This window comes from Neolamprologus multifasciatus, chromosome 4 (genome assembly GCF_963576455.1).
Source record: "Neolamprologus multifasciatus chromosome 4, fNeoMul1.2, whole genome shotgun sequence".
NCBI lineage: Eukaryota > Metazoa > Chordata > Actinopteri > Cichliformes > Cichlidae > Neolamprologus > Neolamprologus multifasciatus.
Genome location: NC_140442.1, coordinates 5,069,955 through 5,089,157, shown reverse-complemented (window position 1 = coordinate 5,089,157; position 19,203 = coordinate 5,069,955). Strand labels below are relative to the sequence as shown.

The 19,203-nt window shown below is 44.8% G+C and overlaps 1 protein-coding gene across 3 annotated transcripts in view; it reads right to left on the bottom strand.

Annotated features, from left to right (window-relative positions):
• Positions 1-1,335: 1,335 nt before the first annotated feature.
• Positions 1,336-19,203, bottom strand: part of lrrc4ba (leucine rich repeat containing 4Ba) — a 57,280-nt gene continuing 39,412 nt past the window's right edge. For all 3 annotated transcript variants that reach the window (XM_085156937.1, XM_085156935.1, XM_085156936.1), the window contains exon 3: positions 1,336-13,091. In XM_085156937.1, coding sequence (XP_085013063.1) covers positions 11,145-13,091 — 1,947 coding nt within the window. In that variant the 3' untranslated portion in view covers positions 1,336-11,144. The remainder of the gene's footprint in view (positions 13,092-19,203) is intronic.

Sequence of the window (19,203 nt, the reverse complement as noted above, 5' to 3'; positions counted from 1 at the left end):
GTGTCACTTTTTTTTTTTCATATGGTAATACAAGTTACATGATGTTCATGCAATTCAAACCTGTTTTATTTAACACTGATTGTGCACAGACTTCATGCAAAAGAGGACAGTACTTGTTTGCATTTCCTCCCCCCCCTTCATGCACACACCCACACAAAGGCTGGAGGAGTAATACATAATGTGTAACTGGATTACAATAATCTGATTACAGAATTTACAGAATTTTGGAGGGCGGGGGGAAGAAAAAGCTAAGATTACATGCTAGATTACAGCTTTGAAAAAAGAATAAATACGTCCTGGTTTACATGTCAAAGCTGCTTGAAAGAAAATGGAAAAGTTCATGTATTAGATTTGAACAATTGGAGCAATCTGAAACAAGTAAAGCCAGATTGCAGTACCTACATATAAAACACCTTGACGAACAAATTCACACAGTGCTGAATATTTTTAGTATTTCTGCGCCGTTGCTTTGAGGTAAAGTTATAGTCTAAAAACATCTAAAGCAATCAGTGGCGAGGACAAATACTAATATATAAAATTTATTAGAGACGCTAAAATATTTGAGGGAGGCTTGGCAGCTATTACATTACATCTAGCTAAATAACAGACTGTTGTCTTGGAACTGTGGAAATTTCTCTTTATTTTCATGTACGTCATGAGCCCACGTCAACAGTGCCAGAAGGGGGAGACAAAAGTTGTGCACTGCAGATATAAAGGCAAACAAAGTAAGAATGATACATTGGGCCTTGAATACTTCTAAAGAATAAATGAGGCATTTTAGGCCAATTTATTAGACTTGATTTTTCCACAAGGGAAACACCAAGTCAAGTTTTCACACTGGATGCTGTCTCGCATGTTAGAATGATACAATATTTAAAGGTTTTCTCTTCAAAGCTGTGTCAACGGATTTATTTTACTGACTCTAAGGAATGTTGGTCTTTTGATTTTGCTGGTCAGTGCACCACTTTGATTCCAAAAACTATTTGATGGCTTGTTGCGAAGTTTTTTTTATAAGGTTCTATGGTCCCAGTGATGGGTATGAATATGTTTTTTTATCCCTTGGCAACACCGTGAAGTGCACATCGTAGTTTAAGGTAAAATGTCTTAACCAAAAAGTGCCAGCATAACATTTCATTTTTGCAGCTATGCCATGCAGGCAGTCTTCAATGCACGTGCAGATTTTAGTTTAAATTTGGCGAACGCTAACCACAACTGTGCACTTTGCCTGCACGTTGCTTGCTGCAAACCACTGAAAATAACGAGTGTCAGATCAAAGCGCAGGCAGGTGCTAGATCCTGTCCGAAAGCACCTTAACAGATCTGCTAGCTTGGCTCAAAATTATCATCTTTTTTTTAAAGCACGATTTTAGCACTGCAACTCGCAAGACCCAAGACCCATCGAGTCTTTGATCTATTAGCCATCTCCAGCAGAGAATTATTGATTGTGTTTCATTCCTGATTACATCATTGAACACGTTTTAAACCTGGACATTTAGAGAACTGTTCAATGCCCCAGCTAGAACACTGAACATTCTTTTTGAGGAAAGAGACATGTATGCATGTTATCTGTTTTCTCGGGTTAATTGTGCTCAGATCTCGACAGATTTGCGGCAATATTTAGTGAAAAATATCTTTTCAGAACTTTCATCCATAGTTTTTCTCAAATGATTATCTGGTCCAGGGCTGCAAAGCTGTTTTAGTCATAGGACAAGAGGCAGTATGCTCGTCTGTCACATACAATCACATCTTCACCCAGTTTAAAATCACTAATTAAGCTAACATCAGTGTCGTGGGGCGATCGTGGCTCAAGGGTGTTCGTCTTGTAATGGGAAGGTTGCCGGTTCGAGCCCCGGCTCGGACAGTCTCGGTCATTGTGTCCTTGGGCAAGACACTTCACCTACCGCCTACTGGTGATGGCCAGAGGGGCCGTTGGTGCGATATGGCAGCCTCGCCTCTGTCAGTCTGCCCCAGGGCAGCTGTGGCTACAATTGTAGCTGCCTTCACCAGTGTGTGAATATGAGAGTGAATGAATAGTGGTATTGAAAAGCGCTATATAAATGCAATCCATTATTATTATTATTATTATTCTTGGAACGTAGCTGGAGTATCTAGAGAGAACCCACGCAGGAGGGACATATGCAAACTCCGAGAACTTTGGAGTTTTGAGTCCCCAGTTTGGACCTTCTTGCGGTGCTTCATCATTGCACCACTGTGCCACCCGTGGATGGATGGATAGCACCAGACCTCGGTGCTTTTCTTGTCAACTGTATATCCACAAGAATTATGATATTAAAACTGTTTATGATAGACTTTATTTCACAAACATGACAGGAGAATCAGTATCACAGTAAAGCGGATTAAACCTAACACACCCCTACACCCGTAATCTGCACCCATACACGCAAACGCACATACAGACACACACAAATATTGTAAGCCAATAATTGTAACCCTGAGTCAGTGCTATTCAGAAGCTGACCTCTTGGCAATCCCCCAGCCAGCACGAGCTAAGTGTTCACCGCAGGCTAAACAACATCCCACAGAACAACGCACGCAGACATGCACCCACGTGAACACGAAGACACACAGGCATACGAGCAGACGTAGGGCGCAGGCGTAGGTCAGCAGCTCGGGTCACAATACACACCCTGCAGCCAGCCAGTCCACAGCCTCAGTGTCAAATCGGGTTTAACACAGTGACACAATCTCTTGGAAACACACTGCTGCAGCACACTGAGGGGAAAAGAAATGATGCTGACTGAAGGAAAATAACAGCGACATGGAAGAGCACACACATTAAGGATTTCACATGAATTCATTCACACATATGCGAGCAAAATAACCTGCGGAAACAACATTTGTTACTCTAATGATGTGGCACACATGGTCTTCCGCTTTTTTTATTTTTCTGTCTCGCTGATTTTCGTTAATAGACCTACAGTCATAAAGAAGCAACACGATCTCACGTTGCAATTTGTGAAAAAACGTTATTTTTATTTCATAAATTTCTCAGTATGGCACATGAACAGAGATCGAATGTTCTGAAAAAGATTTGGCACGGAAACCTTGAAGCAGAACAAATCCACCGTTCTCCACGCACACCGTCTCTCTCTCACACACACACACACACACACACACGCGCGCGCACACACCCCTGTGACATGTCCCTTCAGTGTTAATATGCACATCTGTGGTTATAACAGGTTAAAACACAGTCTTAAAAACAATCACAAGAACAACCATAGTCAATATTGCAGAAGAAAAGCTGAAGAGAAACAAAGAAGCAGATGGAGGCCATGTTTAATTGAACAGAGGGAAGGAAATATCAGAAGCCTTGGTTTGTTGTGGGTTTGCTTTCCATTTTCCTGAGAGAGGATCGGGGTGGTGCAGGGGGCTAACCTGGAGCACGACTGCACGTGTACTTGTTTATGTATGGGAGGATTAAGGGGTTAATGCAGAATCACAACATCTAGCTGCAGGAGGGGTGGTGGAAAATGGCAGTAGGAGAAGGTGGGTGGGGTGAAACACCAAATATGAGGTAGATAGAGAAGAGCGGAGGAGGAGAACAGAAGGGTTAAGGGGATGAGAAGCATGAGGGGAAGAAAGGGGGGATAATGTAAGACGTACTCCTGTGAGCAAGCAAGCATACGAGTGTGTGTGTGTGACTCAGAGGGAGAGAGAGGGGGGAGAGGCTGTGACTGAGGCTTTAGCTACATTTCTTAAGGAGAGGGTGAGAAAAAGGCAGAGAAGCAGGAGAAGTCAGCCATGCTCCTCCTCTGCCTCCCTTGGGTCGGGGACAGAAAGGAGTCATTTCCCCTCTGGCGCTGGGTGACATACAGGCACCGCAGCGGCCCTTCCTCCTTCATGTCTTTATCTCCGCCGCACACAATTACGCAAACACGGATACCGTGCGCACTCGAGCGCACACGAGCACGCACGCAGCCCACTCGGACGTATGCATAAATATGCATACTTATGCCACTCATGCGGCTATTACACGAGCGCACACTGAGCTGGAGCCTTACACTGGTGCGCACGCATGCAGACACACTCGCACATGTAGAGTAAAAAAAACGGTACAGATATGGAGTGACAGGATGTCAGCTTTCATTCCTCCTGTCATCCTCGTCCCTTTGCAGTCTATCTCTCCTTTCGCTTCCTCTATTTCTGTCTGCTCTGTCCTCCCTCGTCACTCTGTTTCCTTTGGGCTCAGAGGGTGGGGAAGCCAGAGGCGACAGAAGCTGTTGCGTGGCGAGCAAGGCTCTAGCGAATGTGGCACTGGCATGACGGGACGCGCGGAAAACGCCGCAGCTTGAGCGCGATCGAGGCCGCCGCGGCGCTACGTCGCTCGTAGCCGTTCTCGAGCGTCAGGGTTAAAAATATAACTTGAAAGGTTGGTGTCACATAGACTGCGAGCAGAAATGAGAGCAGACATGAAATGAGGGTGCTAAGGGCCAGACCGGATAAATAAATCAGCACCAATGAGAGAAGCAGCATGCCTCACTGGCTGACATGAGGGGGTGGAGACAAAAAAGGGTAAAGAAAAATCAATATCTCCAGTAAAAGTTTATTTCATATTGATGACTGTTTACAACCGCTTCAGCTTTTTTCTAAACTTGAGAGGATGAACCAGGTCTGATTCAAAGCTCAGCCGGGGAAGCCTTAACTGGGTCAGTGCTGATTTCTACTCTAGTTTCACCTCTCCGAGACCAGACGCCGTCTGACTTGACACCGAGTTGACATCCGGTGAGGGTTTGACCTCATGTCCTCTGGGGGCTCTGTTGCCTCAGTAGACAGATAAGCGGTTAGACAACTCCATTATCAAACCACCAGCCTACATACATATGGCTGCCGCTATCTCCTCCCTGCCCCTCATAAGGTGCTCCAACCGGACCTGAATTTACACTTCAAAGCGTTGAAATGTACTCCGTGGCCCCTGCCCAGCTTCAAACAAACATCACACACACACACACACCAGAGTGCGAATATGATGCCGAGCCAAGGCTCCCAGAAACAGTAAATCTGGAAGCTAGACTGCTGTAGATAGCAGGGAATATGCGTTCGGAAACTTAACTGTAAGCATGTCCGCTGAGAGGAGCACAGCTGCTAGGTCAGCACATCCTTTAATAGTTACGAGCTTGTTCAGGCCACAACACGAGTCCCCGAGTCGGCGCTCATCACAAAACAGGAGGGGAGTTTTCCACAGCGCTCAAGGGCACGAAGTCTCTCCAGAAGTTTCCAAATCCCAACACGAGCCGCAACATCCCAGATTGTTCTCAAAACACAAATCTGCATTTGAAAGTGCAATATGGTCGCTGTCAGATGAAAACCTTCCACAGCCCCAAATGTCAGCTTTTCAGGATCTAAGGAAGAACGGGCCTCTTTTGTGGAGTTCTGAAAAGGTTTCACTTCCAAAAACGGCCTGTAGCGCCTAAGAACAAATACTAAAATATAATCACTCCGCTGATGTTCAAAACTGCAGTTGGAAGGTTTTCACACGACAACACAGATATTCTCCTTTATGAAGCATTCATGAGAAGCTCTGTGTTAAGCAGTGCTCCGGCTTTATGATTCCCATTAATCGGTACTTTACAATTACATAGGCTGTGAGCGTGTCCCATTTTGCTATTCACAGCAACTCTGTGGATTTTTCTCAGTTTTCCTCTGAGCTGCAGCTCAGCGGCCCTCTGACCCACAGCTGAGTGACACAGAGGAGATAGTCACCCGGGATGAAACACCACTCATCACTTTCACGTCACGGCCCACACACTGTGACAGCCCTCTCTGACTCCCGCGCAGCTCAAAGCTCACAAGACGGCCAAAATGGACATCTTGCGCCCGGTGCCATTGTTTCCAAGGCAACAAGGAACTAAGCCATGCGCTAATGTCCCAGTCGCTCTCAAATTAAGGACACCTTCACAGGATGTAAAACACACACGCGTGGACTGAAGCATGATGGCAGCAGTTCAGAGGTTTGCATTAACCTTCGCCGCACTCAGCTGCAAATTGTTTAAGAAAGCTGCACCTCAATCAATAAATCACTCCTTCAGTCAGTGTCAAGAGGGCACGCGTGCTCTGGTGTGCGCGTGTGTGTGCACGTGGTTCTTAAACGTATAAGTACCCGAGTGCACGGTCAGGTTTGAAAAGTGGCTGCAGAGCAGGGTTTTCACAGTGATGACACAGAAAAATGTCTTTGCACATCTCATCTCGAGCTCTGGCAGGAAAAAGAGCATCGCAGTGACAAAAAAAGTTCCTCAGTTCTCTCATAATGTGACTGAACACAGTGACCCGGGCATCTGAAAACTGGTGCCATCAAATCGGCCTTAGACCAGCGTGACGGCGATAAAGCCAGCATAGAGACAGGGCTGCTGCTGTCAGGATGGTGGAGTGGAACGGCGTGGGGGGGCTGGCTCGGTGACACAGTGCCACACAAAACACTGCTGCACTTATTAGAATCGCAGCACTCATCATGTGAGGAGACAAGCTGCAACATTTGGCTTCCGTGGACCGTCTTGATGGCCGTGTGAAAAATAATAGCTATAACGATGCATATAAATTACGACCCGTTTGATGCTTCTGGCCTCTGCAATGTGGAGAAAATTAGCACTGGTGACTGCACATGCATCATTGACACCCTGTGTATCAATAATGCATTGAGTTCGGCTGTCACTTCTCTGCTATTTTTAAAGGGGGGGGTGATAAAAAGAAATGAGGCAGCGTGGTGCTCACATGGGGCTTGTAGTGCTGAGGTTAACATGTGTGCGGGGCTGCCCTCAGGTTCAGGCCCTGTTTTCAAACAGTGCTGGTCCGGCAGATTGAACCCGTGTCCTCCCATCTGCAACTACGCAAACCTCACCCACCGCAAGCCCAAAAATCACTTCATGTGCAGCATTACTGTTATGACTAGTCACATCACCGTCAAGGTGATTAACCACAAAACAGCCACTGAAAATGCACATTAAAAATCACTTAAGCTTCGCCAACAGGCGTTTCCCTGAGCCAGGGCGAAACAATAAAAATAAATGGCACAATCCAAAAACGCTAACCTTCATTAGCTGGCTAAAAGTGTGAGGTAAACATAAATCGCTGCTCATCTTGACCCTTGACCCCGAACTTGACAGGGAGCTAAAAAGACGATGAGGATTTAGTGAAAGAGGAGGTCGCCTCGATCGAGAGGACGTTTCATCACTCTTAGTATGCAGAGAAAGAGAGACAGAGGGGGAGGGGGGGGGGCTGCTTACGCAAAAAAATAAATAAAAAAAATGTATTTTTACTTTAAGTGTCAGTGAGAGGATCAGAAAAGTTGCCTGAAGCAAAGGGAGACAGACAGAGCTGGTTTAAACTGGGCATTTAAAATGGAGGTCTGACCGCCCCTCCTCCCTCTCCCCCTCTTTACACAACCGAGCTAGCAAAAGCCCACCTGAGCACGCACGCACCTGTGCGGGAGCGCACACACTTAGCGGCGCCGCATCAACAATGGTGTAACATCTCTCGCCGTAAACAGCGCACCGCTTCAAATGTCCTGATTTCCTTGCCTTATACAACAGCGCAACGGGCGTTTTATAATCCAGAGCTGCGCACGCACTAAACGCACTCAAGCTCGGACTCACACGCGCACACACTCTGGTGTTTTTCACCTATTCCCCCGAATGGGTGAACGAGCGGGTCCCTTCCTGCACAGTAAACACAGCATTTCCATTAGATTGTTGGGAGTGTGTTCAGTGCTCTGTGACTCAGACACTGCAGCACCGTGACTGTGTGTCTCCAGCTCAACCGCTGCTCTCTCTCTAACGCCGAGCCTCAATAACATGGCCTCTGGTTTGTGCCACTTCACAGGAGCTATAGGGGCTACGCGGCGCTTTCCAAAGTGGCGAGCTACCACAGGCGATAGGCAGGGCACGCAGTATTTGAAGAATTAGGGGGAAATAGCTTTTGTAACAGTCCTTGCTTTCAGCCATAAACGCACACACACCACTCTTACCCACCAGCATGCCCACATGATAATTTCACTGTTATTTGCACACACAGAGGCAGATGAATATGTAAATAACTTGTGAGCAGAATATGGATCCCTTGTGCTTGGGAAGGAATATGTTAATGAGAGATGCAGGGTATGAGTGTTAATCACAAGTGCTGGGTGCATAAATGTGTGGTGGCCTGTGCAAATTAAACACATAGGGGGAGAGTGGCGTGTAAATCGTATGATTCACTAAGAGAAAGTCAGCGGCGTGAGAAGTATAGTTGCTGGTGTAAACAAATCAAACACATTAACGAGGAACATTACCGGGGTGAATTACTTGGCATGGAAAAAAAGAAGAGGAGCTCTATACCCTCTGCTCTCGTCTGTTTAGCATTCGAAACCCAAATCAAGACGCTGTGATAAGGGCTGTCGCAGCAGCAACAGTTGCCAGGGAAACCTGATGGCAAGATGCTGAGGGTTGGAGGGTGGAGGGAGTTTTATGCGAGGACATGGGGACAATGCTCAGGTTGATTTGCTACCACCGAAGGAACACTGGCCGGCTCGTCGAGATATGGCACCTCAAAAGGAACGAGACGGACAGCGGAGGGGGAGGGCGACCGGCTGCCTTACGAGGAGCCGACGCCGACGGCGTTTGGCGCATTAGTCTGAGGGTGTAGTCATGGCAACGAGGTGTTGACATAGCGCAATCGCACTCTGAGCACTGCGATGGTGATGACATTCACGAAAAGTACAGAGCGAGTGTGATTGAGCTTGTAAACCGGAGCAGGGCCTTTCCTGTCCCCCTGTGCAGAAAATAAAAGGACCCAGTGCTGACCATTTCACATTCGCTATGTCTCATCTGAAGAAGAGCCAAAGGGACACAAACAGTGATACTACAATTAAAGTTGATTGTAACATAAAGGAGGAAAAAAAAAATATAGCCACCAAATTTCACAGACTTCCACTGCCGTTTTATGTGCCAGTTTTTTTTTAATTTTAAAAGTGACCTCTGCTAACAGAACATCTCTCATAATTATAACCAGTGTAATTAGCTAATTATAATAACAATAACAATATTACAATAAAGATAACACTTGATTTAAAAATAAAACAAAGAAAAAAAATCAAACTAGATAAAAACCCAAAATGAAAAACACTTATCATAATAGTTTTGTTTCCTTTTTTTTTTAAAAGAGATCTATAAGGTTCTATATTTTTTTTTTATTTAATTGTACTTTTTCTTTAGAAAAAAATTCCCCCCATCTCTGTTTCCTGTACTGCACGTCACTTCCTTCCTCTTCACTGAACGAGCATCGCTTACCTTTAGAAACGCTTGGCAATGCCTGTCGTCCGTTTAGTAGTTCCCTGCTGCCATGAAATCCACTCACACACGATAACACTGAGATACAGTTGCGAGATAATCCTCTGCAAAGATGCAGTCTTCGTCAAAGGTTCGTGTCCTGTCCTTTAGTGACAAACATGAGGGTTCCTGACTGCTTGAGACAGTTGGAGGAGTTGGTGAGAACTGGACTGAGGAAGCCATTTAGAGGGGGCCGAGTTATTTCCCGCTGATGCATGTGGAGTAGTGGCACGCCGTCCCGCCGCCGTTCATTAGCCGAAGTCCAACGGGATCAGTCATAAACAACTTCAGCGTCATATACAAATGAAAAAAAGTACTTTTCAGTTATTTGTAGGCACAAGTAGTAATAATAATAGTCGCGTGAATGCTAATAATGATAACATAATCTCTTGGATAAATCTCAAATGATAGGCGGAAATCAAATCTGGAGACGTCTGTAGAGCATGCTAAATCAGCATGTGCAACATTTTGTGTCATTTCATGTGCTAATCATTAAACGTTCATTATGACAAATAAAGCTAAACCTTGTTATCATTATTACCGTTCCGATTATTATTATTAACACTCCCGCTAGGCTGTAGCTGTACCAAACGATGGAGAGCCGCCGTTGTATTTTCGCAGTAGAGCATAAACACGTCCCTTCTCCGGTGACCCTGTTTATGTGAACGCGACAGGAGAGGGGAAAACACGCTCTGTGGCTACAAAAAAGTCAAGACCAAAATAAATTCACTCAAACACTTTGTCTGTTTTGCTTTTTTTTTTGTTGTTGTTTTTTTTCTCCCCCACTCTCCCACGTGTCCTTATGCGGCACAGTCAGAGTGGCCATTTTGTTCCAAGTTGAGGGAAGTAGTAAGGGGGGAGGGGGGGAGGGCAGTGGGGTGGGGGGCACTAAAACAACTGTGTGTGTTTTTCTTTTTAATATATTCTTCAGACGTCGTAGTTTTTAGTCAGAAGCTTGATAAAGATTCTTTATAATTTACTTCTTTGAATGAAAATATATTTACGGTATATATAATATGTACTTTAGTCCTTTTTTTTTAACACATCGCTCTTTGTCCTTCACGCCACGGGGATTTCTCTTCTCCCATGATAGCCCGCTCTGTTGCTTTCCTCCCTCAAAGAAGACAGTAGCCAGTAAAGTGTGAAAGGGAAAAAAAGTGAGAAAGTGAGAGAGAAGTGAAACCACTCGGAAAAAACAATTGCTGTTGTTTTCTCTCCCTGCAAAGTGCTCGTCTGATACGTGTGTTCTGAACAGTATCGCCGCTCTGCTCTGTATTTTAGTGCTTCCTGGAAACCTGGGACAGCACTGCTCACCCAAATCATTGTTTGTTATTCGGAGTCTCTGCCAAACACTAATCTGAAAACATGTTCAGTAGCCAATATTATGTCGCCCTCTAAATATATACACTGAGTGTGTCTGGAAATATACGAAGCTATCTGTAAAAAACATACAGGCTGTTGTTCATAGCTGTCCACTGGGTGAAAAGAGTTGGCTTGATCTTGGACTTTGGCAAAGACTATAGCGGGTGATTTTTGTGGCGATCGTTCCATGTGTTGGTGTCTGACTTAGTGTAAAATTATGTTCAGATGCTATTCGTGGGACTGATCAGATGCAGTACTGTCTCCTTCAGTCTTCCTATCTGCTTCTACCTGCCAAGATTGACAATACAAAGCAGCAACTACGAGAAATTTCATCTTTTTTTTCTGAAACCCGTCCACGAGGACGGTATAGGCTACAGTCAGTTCAAATATTCGCGTACTTTCTATATCAGTCACTATCCAGCATCCCTTTCCTCTTACCTCATACTTCTACCCTCACTTTCACTCAGATTTGAGTCTCTTGCACATTTTCCTTGGAGCCACTCTTAAAAAGTAGTGGCTCGTTCTGGCCTTTCCCCATCAGGCCTTTCAGAGAACTGTGGAGACCCAGTTGAGGAAGGGGCACCGGGGAGGGCAGGGTGCCACCTGTCGGTGTTCCCCCACCAGTGGAGGTTGGAATCTGGGAACAGGATATGTTCTGTGACTGAGAGCATGGTGAGGGGTTGTTATTGTTGTTGAGGCCCACAGATCCTGTGCCCATGCCCAGGCCCATCATGTTGTTGTTGAAGTGATGAGTTTTGTAGTAGTGGTTGAGGTGCTCCGATCGAGCCAGGTTGGGCAGGTTGACTATCTCTGGGTGGTGCAGCCTGAGGCTCTGGGTACCTCCAATTCCACTGCTTCCGCTCTGTGTCACGGTGGCTCCGCCTGAGATGCCGCTGCCCCGACCACTGGCCCCAGCGCCGAGCTCATCCTCCACATTGATGATCTCGATGGCACGTGCAGGGCCGTGATGTTTGTGCAGCTGGTGCTGCTTCCTAAGCTTGTAGAACACCACCAGCATCACGGCTGCCATGAAGGTTATGGCTACGAAGCAGCCGATGATTATCTTGGTGGTCTTCATCACATCATCCATTAAGGTAGCGTCTGTGATGGGCTCGGTGAAGGTGGGTCGAGTGGCGCGGGGAGAGGAGGAGGACCAGCTGATAGGCAGAGAGGAGTCTGTGGTAGCGACACCGTCTGGCCACAAATCAGAGGGAGTGGGGCCAGGTGGAACACGGATGAAGGTCTCATTGATGGCAACCAACGCATAATCATTACCTCCTACGGTATCCACAGTTTCCACAGTAACTGTTGTAAAATAGGTGTAATTGACACTAACGTCAGCAGCAGTAACGTTGAGGACAGCGGTTGCAGTGGTATTGCCAGCAGCGTTAGTCACCATGCAGGTGTACTGGCCCGTGTCTCGCAGGGTTACATTGGTGAAGTTGAGCGTGCCATCGTGCAGGACTGATATCCGCACGCGGTAGGAGCCGTGGGTCATGAGAGTGCCATTAGGGGTGATCCAGTTGACGGATGTTGTGGATGTGCTCGTTCGACACTTCAGCTCGGCAGCCATACCCTCGGTGACATTGAGGTCTGTAGGTGGCTCCACAATGACGGGCGCATAGCAGGTGAAGTGGCTTTGGTCAAGCTCTCCAATGTATTTGCCTTTTAAGAACGGTGGAGCATGGCAACGAGCGCAGCAGGTGGTGTTGCTCGGCACCGTCTCTTTTAACCACCAACTAAGCCAAAGCACATCGCAGTTGCACACCCAGGGGTTGTGGTTAAGGTGTACCCTCTCTAGCTGGTGAAGGGGTGTGAAGAGATCGTGGGGCAAGGAGTGGAGGGAATTATGGGATAAGTTGAGCTCTTCCAGGTTTTTCAGGTCATCAAAGGCATTGCGCTCAATGACGGAAACCTGTGAGTGCATTAGCCACAGCTTGCGAAGAGAGACCAAGCCTTGGAAGGAGCCGGGACGGATGATCTCCAGCCTATTTCCTGACAGCTCCAGCTCTTCCAAGCGCACAAGAGCTGTTAGTTTGGGAATGTCTTTCAGCCCACACATGCCCAAGTTTAGGTACCGCAGATTGATGAGGCCAACAAAAGCTGCGTCGGAGATGAAATCCAACTTCTTGAGCTCACCCAGGTCCAGGCGACGTAGCGAGGGCACACGGTGGAAGGCATAGCCCGGCAGAGTCTCGATGGGGTTGTTGCGCAGCCACAGCTCCCGCAGCTTGCTGAGGTACTCAAAGGCATGTGATGGCACCAGCGTGAGGCGGTTGTCAAAAAGCTCCAGCGTGTTGAGGTTGGGCAGGCCATTGAATGCTCCAACTTCAATCTGACGTATCTGATTCTTGGACAGCTGAAGGATTTCAAGGTGCCTCAAGTGCTTGAATGTGTCCGACTTGATAACCTGGAAGGACAAGTAACGATAAAGTTACTGCAAAACATGTAGGATTATTAATGGAGCTTACTGAAAGAAAGGTATCTGAACAAAATAAAAAAAAAGGAAGCTGTGCTTTACAGCAGCTATTTAAAACAAACTCGATTACACCTCTCATAACAACAAACCAAATACACATTTAAAATGTTAATTTGCCTGTCATGCATTAGTTCTCAATAAGAATGAAGATCAATAACAGCTTCCCTAAATGTTTAATTTGCTTTTTTATTTATTAAAGAATACCAAATGATATAAAACCTTTAGCAGACATGCAGCACTAATACTGACATTGTTTATTGTTTGTTTTTTTTTTCCTTTTAGGGACAATGCACATTAATCAAGATTACTGTAATGTGTCAGTGTTTTCATTTTACAACTATTAAAATTAATATTTTTATACAGAGAAGATTTTAAATGATTGTCAAACAATACCAAACAGACATTTAACCAAATAATATCTCATTATATTACACATGACAATGGCAGAAAGGACACAGTGAGACAAAATAGAAAAAAACAAAACGCAAGCACGCAGCAACTAAGTGTGATAGCAGCTCTGGTTTCTTCTCTTGTGGTTATTTTAAGGTCTTTTAGATTACTTGCAGCCTGTTATGCTCATTCCCACCTGCACATTTTTATCCTTGGATTTTGTCAGAATGCACTGATAGTTAAAAGTTAAAAGCTCATTTTAGCGCTCTCCCTTTAAACTAAATCTCTTCTGATTTGCTTGTTCTCAAAAACAGGTGGGCTGGACCTCTGTTCCCATGGTCAGAGGGATGAGTCTGAGATGGCTGTATTACACATTGGAAGTGACTGGTTTATATAGTTGCAGAATACATTTAAAGTTGGATGTCTAGGCTTGTTCCTGCATGATACACAGAGAATCAGGTGAGCAGTGAATAAACCTCTCCCCCTGAGCCTACAGGTAGAATCAGAGAAGGTGGAGGGGTTAAAAGAGCCAGCAGCAATGCAGGGGAGCAATGGCACTGACAAGTCAGAGGGAGAGATGCAGAATTTTTCAGATTAAATAGACAGATAAATTCCCGTGACAGATTGGTGATCTGTCCCCCATTGTAGCTGGAATAGTCTCTGGTCACCCCACGATCCTGAATTGGATAAACTGAAAAGGATGGATGGATGGATGGATGGATGGATGGATGGATGGATGGATGGATGGATGATTGGATGGATGGATGGATGGATGGATGATTGGATGGATGGATGGATGGATGGATGATTGGATGGATGGATGGATGGATGGATGGCAAGACTGGAACAATGTGTTTGATTTCACATGAAAGTGAGTGGTTGATGGTATGTATGTATCCATCAGTGATATCCACTCTCAGTGACATCATGCAGAGCCTAGAGTAGAAAAAACTTCCTGAGCCTGAACATTCAGAGCAGCTTGAATCCTGAGTTTTGGGCTCACAGGAATTACTTATTACTTAGTACTTATTTTGACCTCATTACTTGAAAGTTTTCTCCGTATAACATGAGGATCCACCAACAGTATGTAACAGTATATATTTTCCAGACAACAATAAAAAGCGTAATCGGCCCCTTCGCTGGATGTTCCAAAAACGGAGAAAATCCTATTGCGACGGCTGAGTGGCCAAAGAATATTTTCTTCCCTGAAAGACAAATGTCTTCTTTAATTCTGCATTCTGTTATTCTTACGTGTTAATCTGTTTCCAACATGTAATTAAATTATGTTAATCTGTTCTTAGCAAATAATCTTTGGAATTTGGAGATGGTCTAGTTTTTGTAATGTTACAAATCAGTGCGAAAACAAACAAACACACAAAGCAAAGCAAAGCAAAAACAAAAAACATTGCTAATGAATGACTTACAGGCTAAATGTATGTTTTGGTGGGGTTTTTTTGGGTTTTTTTGGGTTTTTTTTGCCTGTCCCATTTGGTTCTTTAGCCGTCAGAATTGTTGTCTGAAGACCAACAAGGATACCCAATGGATTTATTTTGCCAAATGGATCATCATGGCATTGCCGTATTGGTCCATTTGATCGACCTTTGTTTTTATTATTTATTTTATTTTATTTTCAGTTGTTACAGACGGGACAGACATGAGTGAGGGATAGGAAAGGGAGAAAGAAAGAGGAAGGAAAAGAAAAACAGAAGGGGAGAGGGACAGTGAGAAAGGGGGGGGGGGGAAATATCTCCGGGATCACCTGTTGAGAGAAAAAGAATAGAAAACAAGCAAAAAAACCCCAAAAAAACAAAGCAACATACTAAACACAACACCATCGCATTAATCTAGCTAAGTGTAAACAGCAGTAAATACTAAATATTGAATGTTGTTGTGCAGCACGCAGGACAGACAGCGCACAATGTGCTTTGAAGTAGCAGCCAAGAAAGGTGTGATTTAAGTCTACGAACAGTGAACACCCATGTGCACACCTGTGTGGATCGGCGCGCTTGTATTCAAATGGTTTCCCCATGTAATGGTCTGCTAGAGGATGTAGAGAGCCATAGCCCCGCCCCCAGGGCATGAAGCAGGCATGGAGGAGATCCAGGCCCCAGACATCCAGAGGCCCCAGAGTGCAAGAGCCCAAGGAGGACCACCGGAGGGGCATCCGTGCCACCCTCATGTGAAGGGCTGAGGATCCCCAGATGAGGGGTCACCCAGTAGCCACCGGGCAGAAGCTAGAGGGCGCTGCACCGGCGTGCCCGCTGGCTCCGCCGGCAGCCAGCTGTGCCAGAGTGAACCGAGCCGCAGGCACAGAGGCCGGAGGCCCGAGGGCCCTCCGCGCCCCGGAAGAGGCTAAATGTATGTTTAAGTAAAGAAGCCATACATTTAAATAAAAATGTATTTTTCTGCTAATACTGATAACTGCTGACCCTCAGTGATTCCTGCTGCTGTCTGCATTTGAGACTGACTCCCTCTGACTATGGAGATAAACATGATCAAATTAAGGGTTTCCCTGGCCTCCACGTTAGACTTTCTCTTAAAACAATATGCATTTGAGTAATGGAGTTACACTGAGTGCTCTGATTTACAATCAGAGGTTGTAAATAGCAGGAATACAATAAAGCTTAAGTCAACAACTCTGGCTAACACCCACTGAGAATACAAATCTTTAGGACAATTCTGGACTGAAAAGATGGTGGATGTCCCACCCATGTCCTCAAAAACTCAATCAACAGCCAACACCAACGAACATATGAGCCAAATGTGTTCACATACTAGAGGTTCCCGATAGGGTAAGCTGTGAGGCTGCACCTGCTGTCTTTGTAAAGGTATCATTGTGAAGCCATAATTCAGTAGACTCACCCAAAGTATGTGACAATGAGTGAATCTGCACAAGAGCTAGTTTGTTGAAACTAAAGCAACAAACATCAAATGTACTTCATGCCCAGCGAACCAGCTTTTAAAGCCTGAAATGCCCAGGTGAGCTGCATTACCTGACGACCCTCCCATGTCAGACTATTGTCAGTAAAAGGAGGCAGGGACTCCCATGGAGATAGTTGGAGATACGTCACATTGCATGGAGGCAGTATAAGCTTTTAAAGCTTCATCCTGGGCAAAAATATCAGACTTTTTTAAGCTTCAAAAGATCTGATTTAACTAGTGACTCTATATTAGCCAAGAAATTTCTCTCCCTTTTACCAACAATTTAAGGAAGATACTGAGGCGTTCCAAAACCAGCTGAGAGACATAATCTCCCCAGCTTGCCATGGGTTTCCCCAGGATCTTCTCCCACTAGGAAATGCCCCCAAACCCTCAACTAGGAAGCGTCCAGGAGCGTCCTTTTAAATTGGCTGGAGAGAGGAAGGTCGGGTCATGTCTGCTTAGACTGCTGCCCGCAGGACCCAGACCTGGTTAAGCTGTAGAAAAGATGGATTGATGGAACGGTGGATGGATTCTGCACATGTAGTTTCACAATTGCTCTGCTTCCCATTCATTTAGAAATAATTGCCAATTGGACGGCTATGGAATTGCAAGACTTGCTTCTAAAAGGACTGTTTTTGCCATTTAAGTTGGGGTCAAATACACCCAGTGACCAAAATAAAGTTTTAGGAATTTGATCAGTAGCCCACATTATGACTACAGCACAGCTCAACTTGTACTGATGAAAAATGGCAAAAAAAAAATGGTCACTTTTAATTAGTAGTCATATCACATGACAAAAAGCAGTTAAACTCTTGACTTTTCATTAAATCTGAAAGCACTGTGGTAAATTTACTGTAAACCCAACCCTGTCTTAACCCTGACCATATTTCAGCGCTTGCTGCAGACACAAAAGTGCTTTTCACACCGTTGTTACCGTGAGACTCAGGGGGCTTGCTGCTGACACATTATAATCCCTTGCTAATAAGCTGATTATCAGTGTTGGACTACAGTATTCGCATAAAGTGTCACGACAAACCACAAAGGAACTATGAAATTAATTATTACATTTTTAATAAATTTGGTGTGACAAACAAAAGGAGATGATTTTGTCTGCAGGATGACATGGATCTGAACTCTATGGGTGCTACGGGCCCTGGACAGAGCACAGTAGCATTGGTGTGGTCCAACTGGAGCTCATTTGGCGTGAAGTCAAAGACACACAGTTTAGTGAGCGCGACTAAAAGCCCCTTAAATCTCTGACTGTTTGAGATATGTGCAGCCAAAGCCCTCAGTGAGGCACACAGAGGCTCCTGGAGTCAGGCCATTGCTTCTTCTGTATGTAGAGCAGGAGCGGGGGGAGAGGAAGAGGGGAGTTGATAGGCAAAAGGAGGGAGGGGGCGAAAAGGGAGGGGTGAGGATGTTAAGAGGGGGTGGGAGCTGTCAAGGCTTTACTCTGAGGGTACTCAGTGAAGGAAAAAATAAGCCAGAGAATCTAGGATGCCTTCAGGTGTTAAAACATTTTTAGATTTTTAATCATTTCAAGTGGGGCTGCAGGATACAACAAGCCGAATCCAAATTTTGTAGGCTAAAAACAAAACGCAACAAATACTCTTCTTATTTCCTTATCTTTTTCTCCCCTTTCATGTTAACAGCATCTCTTAAAGCCTCACGTACCAAATCAAGTGGCGTGATGTCCCATTTCTGCTCCGTTAACGTCACATAAAGTTTAATAAGATGTTTTCTCCGAGGAATAGAGAATATCAGGCTGCTCGGTCCAATGTACAGAGCAATTTGACAACATAAGAGATGCAGTGGACAATTTTAACAACGTTTAGGATACTCGTTGCTTTTCATTAGAGGAGATAAAATGTTGTGGAAATGAATTTAAAACCACAAAAGAACAAGGCACTGTCAGGAACACGAGGATGGATCCAGCTACATCAAATGCTGCAGCAAAGACTAAAATCAACCCACTCGGTTTATAAATTTAGAGATTCATGTGCTTTGTATCGATGGTCTGTGGTTAAATGATCTTCCCCTGCAGCTGTAAAGCCACAAATGCTGTCTAGGGACTCGAGATAAATTGGTAATGCATACAAAAGGCAGCTCTGTGTCATGGAAATCTGCCTTGCTTTCAATTCATAAAATATTCCCTCAGTTCACTAGAGGCTTAAGTGCTTTTTTCTACCATTATAGCCGCTTACTTTCTTGTCTTTTCTTAGAAATAAAGTTTCCAAGAGAGAACCTGTATCAACAAGTTAATCCTAACATCCGCAAATGCAAATGTTCGCTCTGATAGCGGGCAACAAATGCAAACACAAGTGTTAAAGACACATAAGTGTGCTGGTGTCTGTGTATGTGTTGATTTTTAGATGTGTGCATTGTGATGTGAAAATCCTCAATCTGCTATACAAGATGCGACTGAGCTACATCACTGACTATGCAAATATCTCCTTTCATAATAAAAGAAATAAATGAGTTTGTAGAGAAGTGTCAATAGGTTATTTGCTGAAAAGAAATGCTGAAAATGTGGCGTATTTCAAATGACAGAATGAGTGTTTTCTCTGTGCATTGATTGTAGAAAAGAGAATGAACCATGACCTCCAATCAATTAGTGTTATAGGAAAAATGACTGGCAGTCAGCACCTTCAGAAATTACATCATGCATCATGATGCAGCTTATGATGCTTACAGAAATAAACGGCATGTATTGCATGCTTTTCTTTTTAGC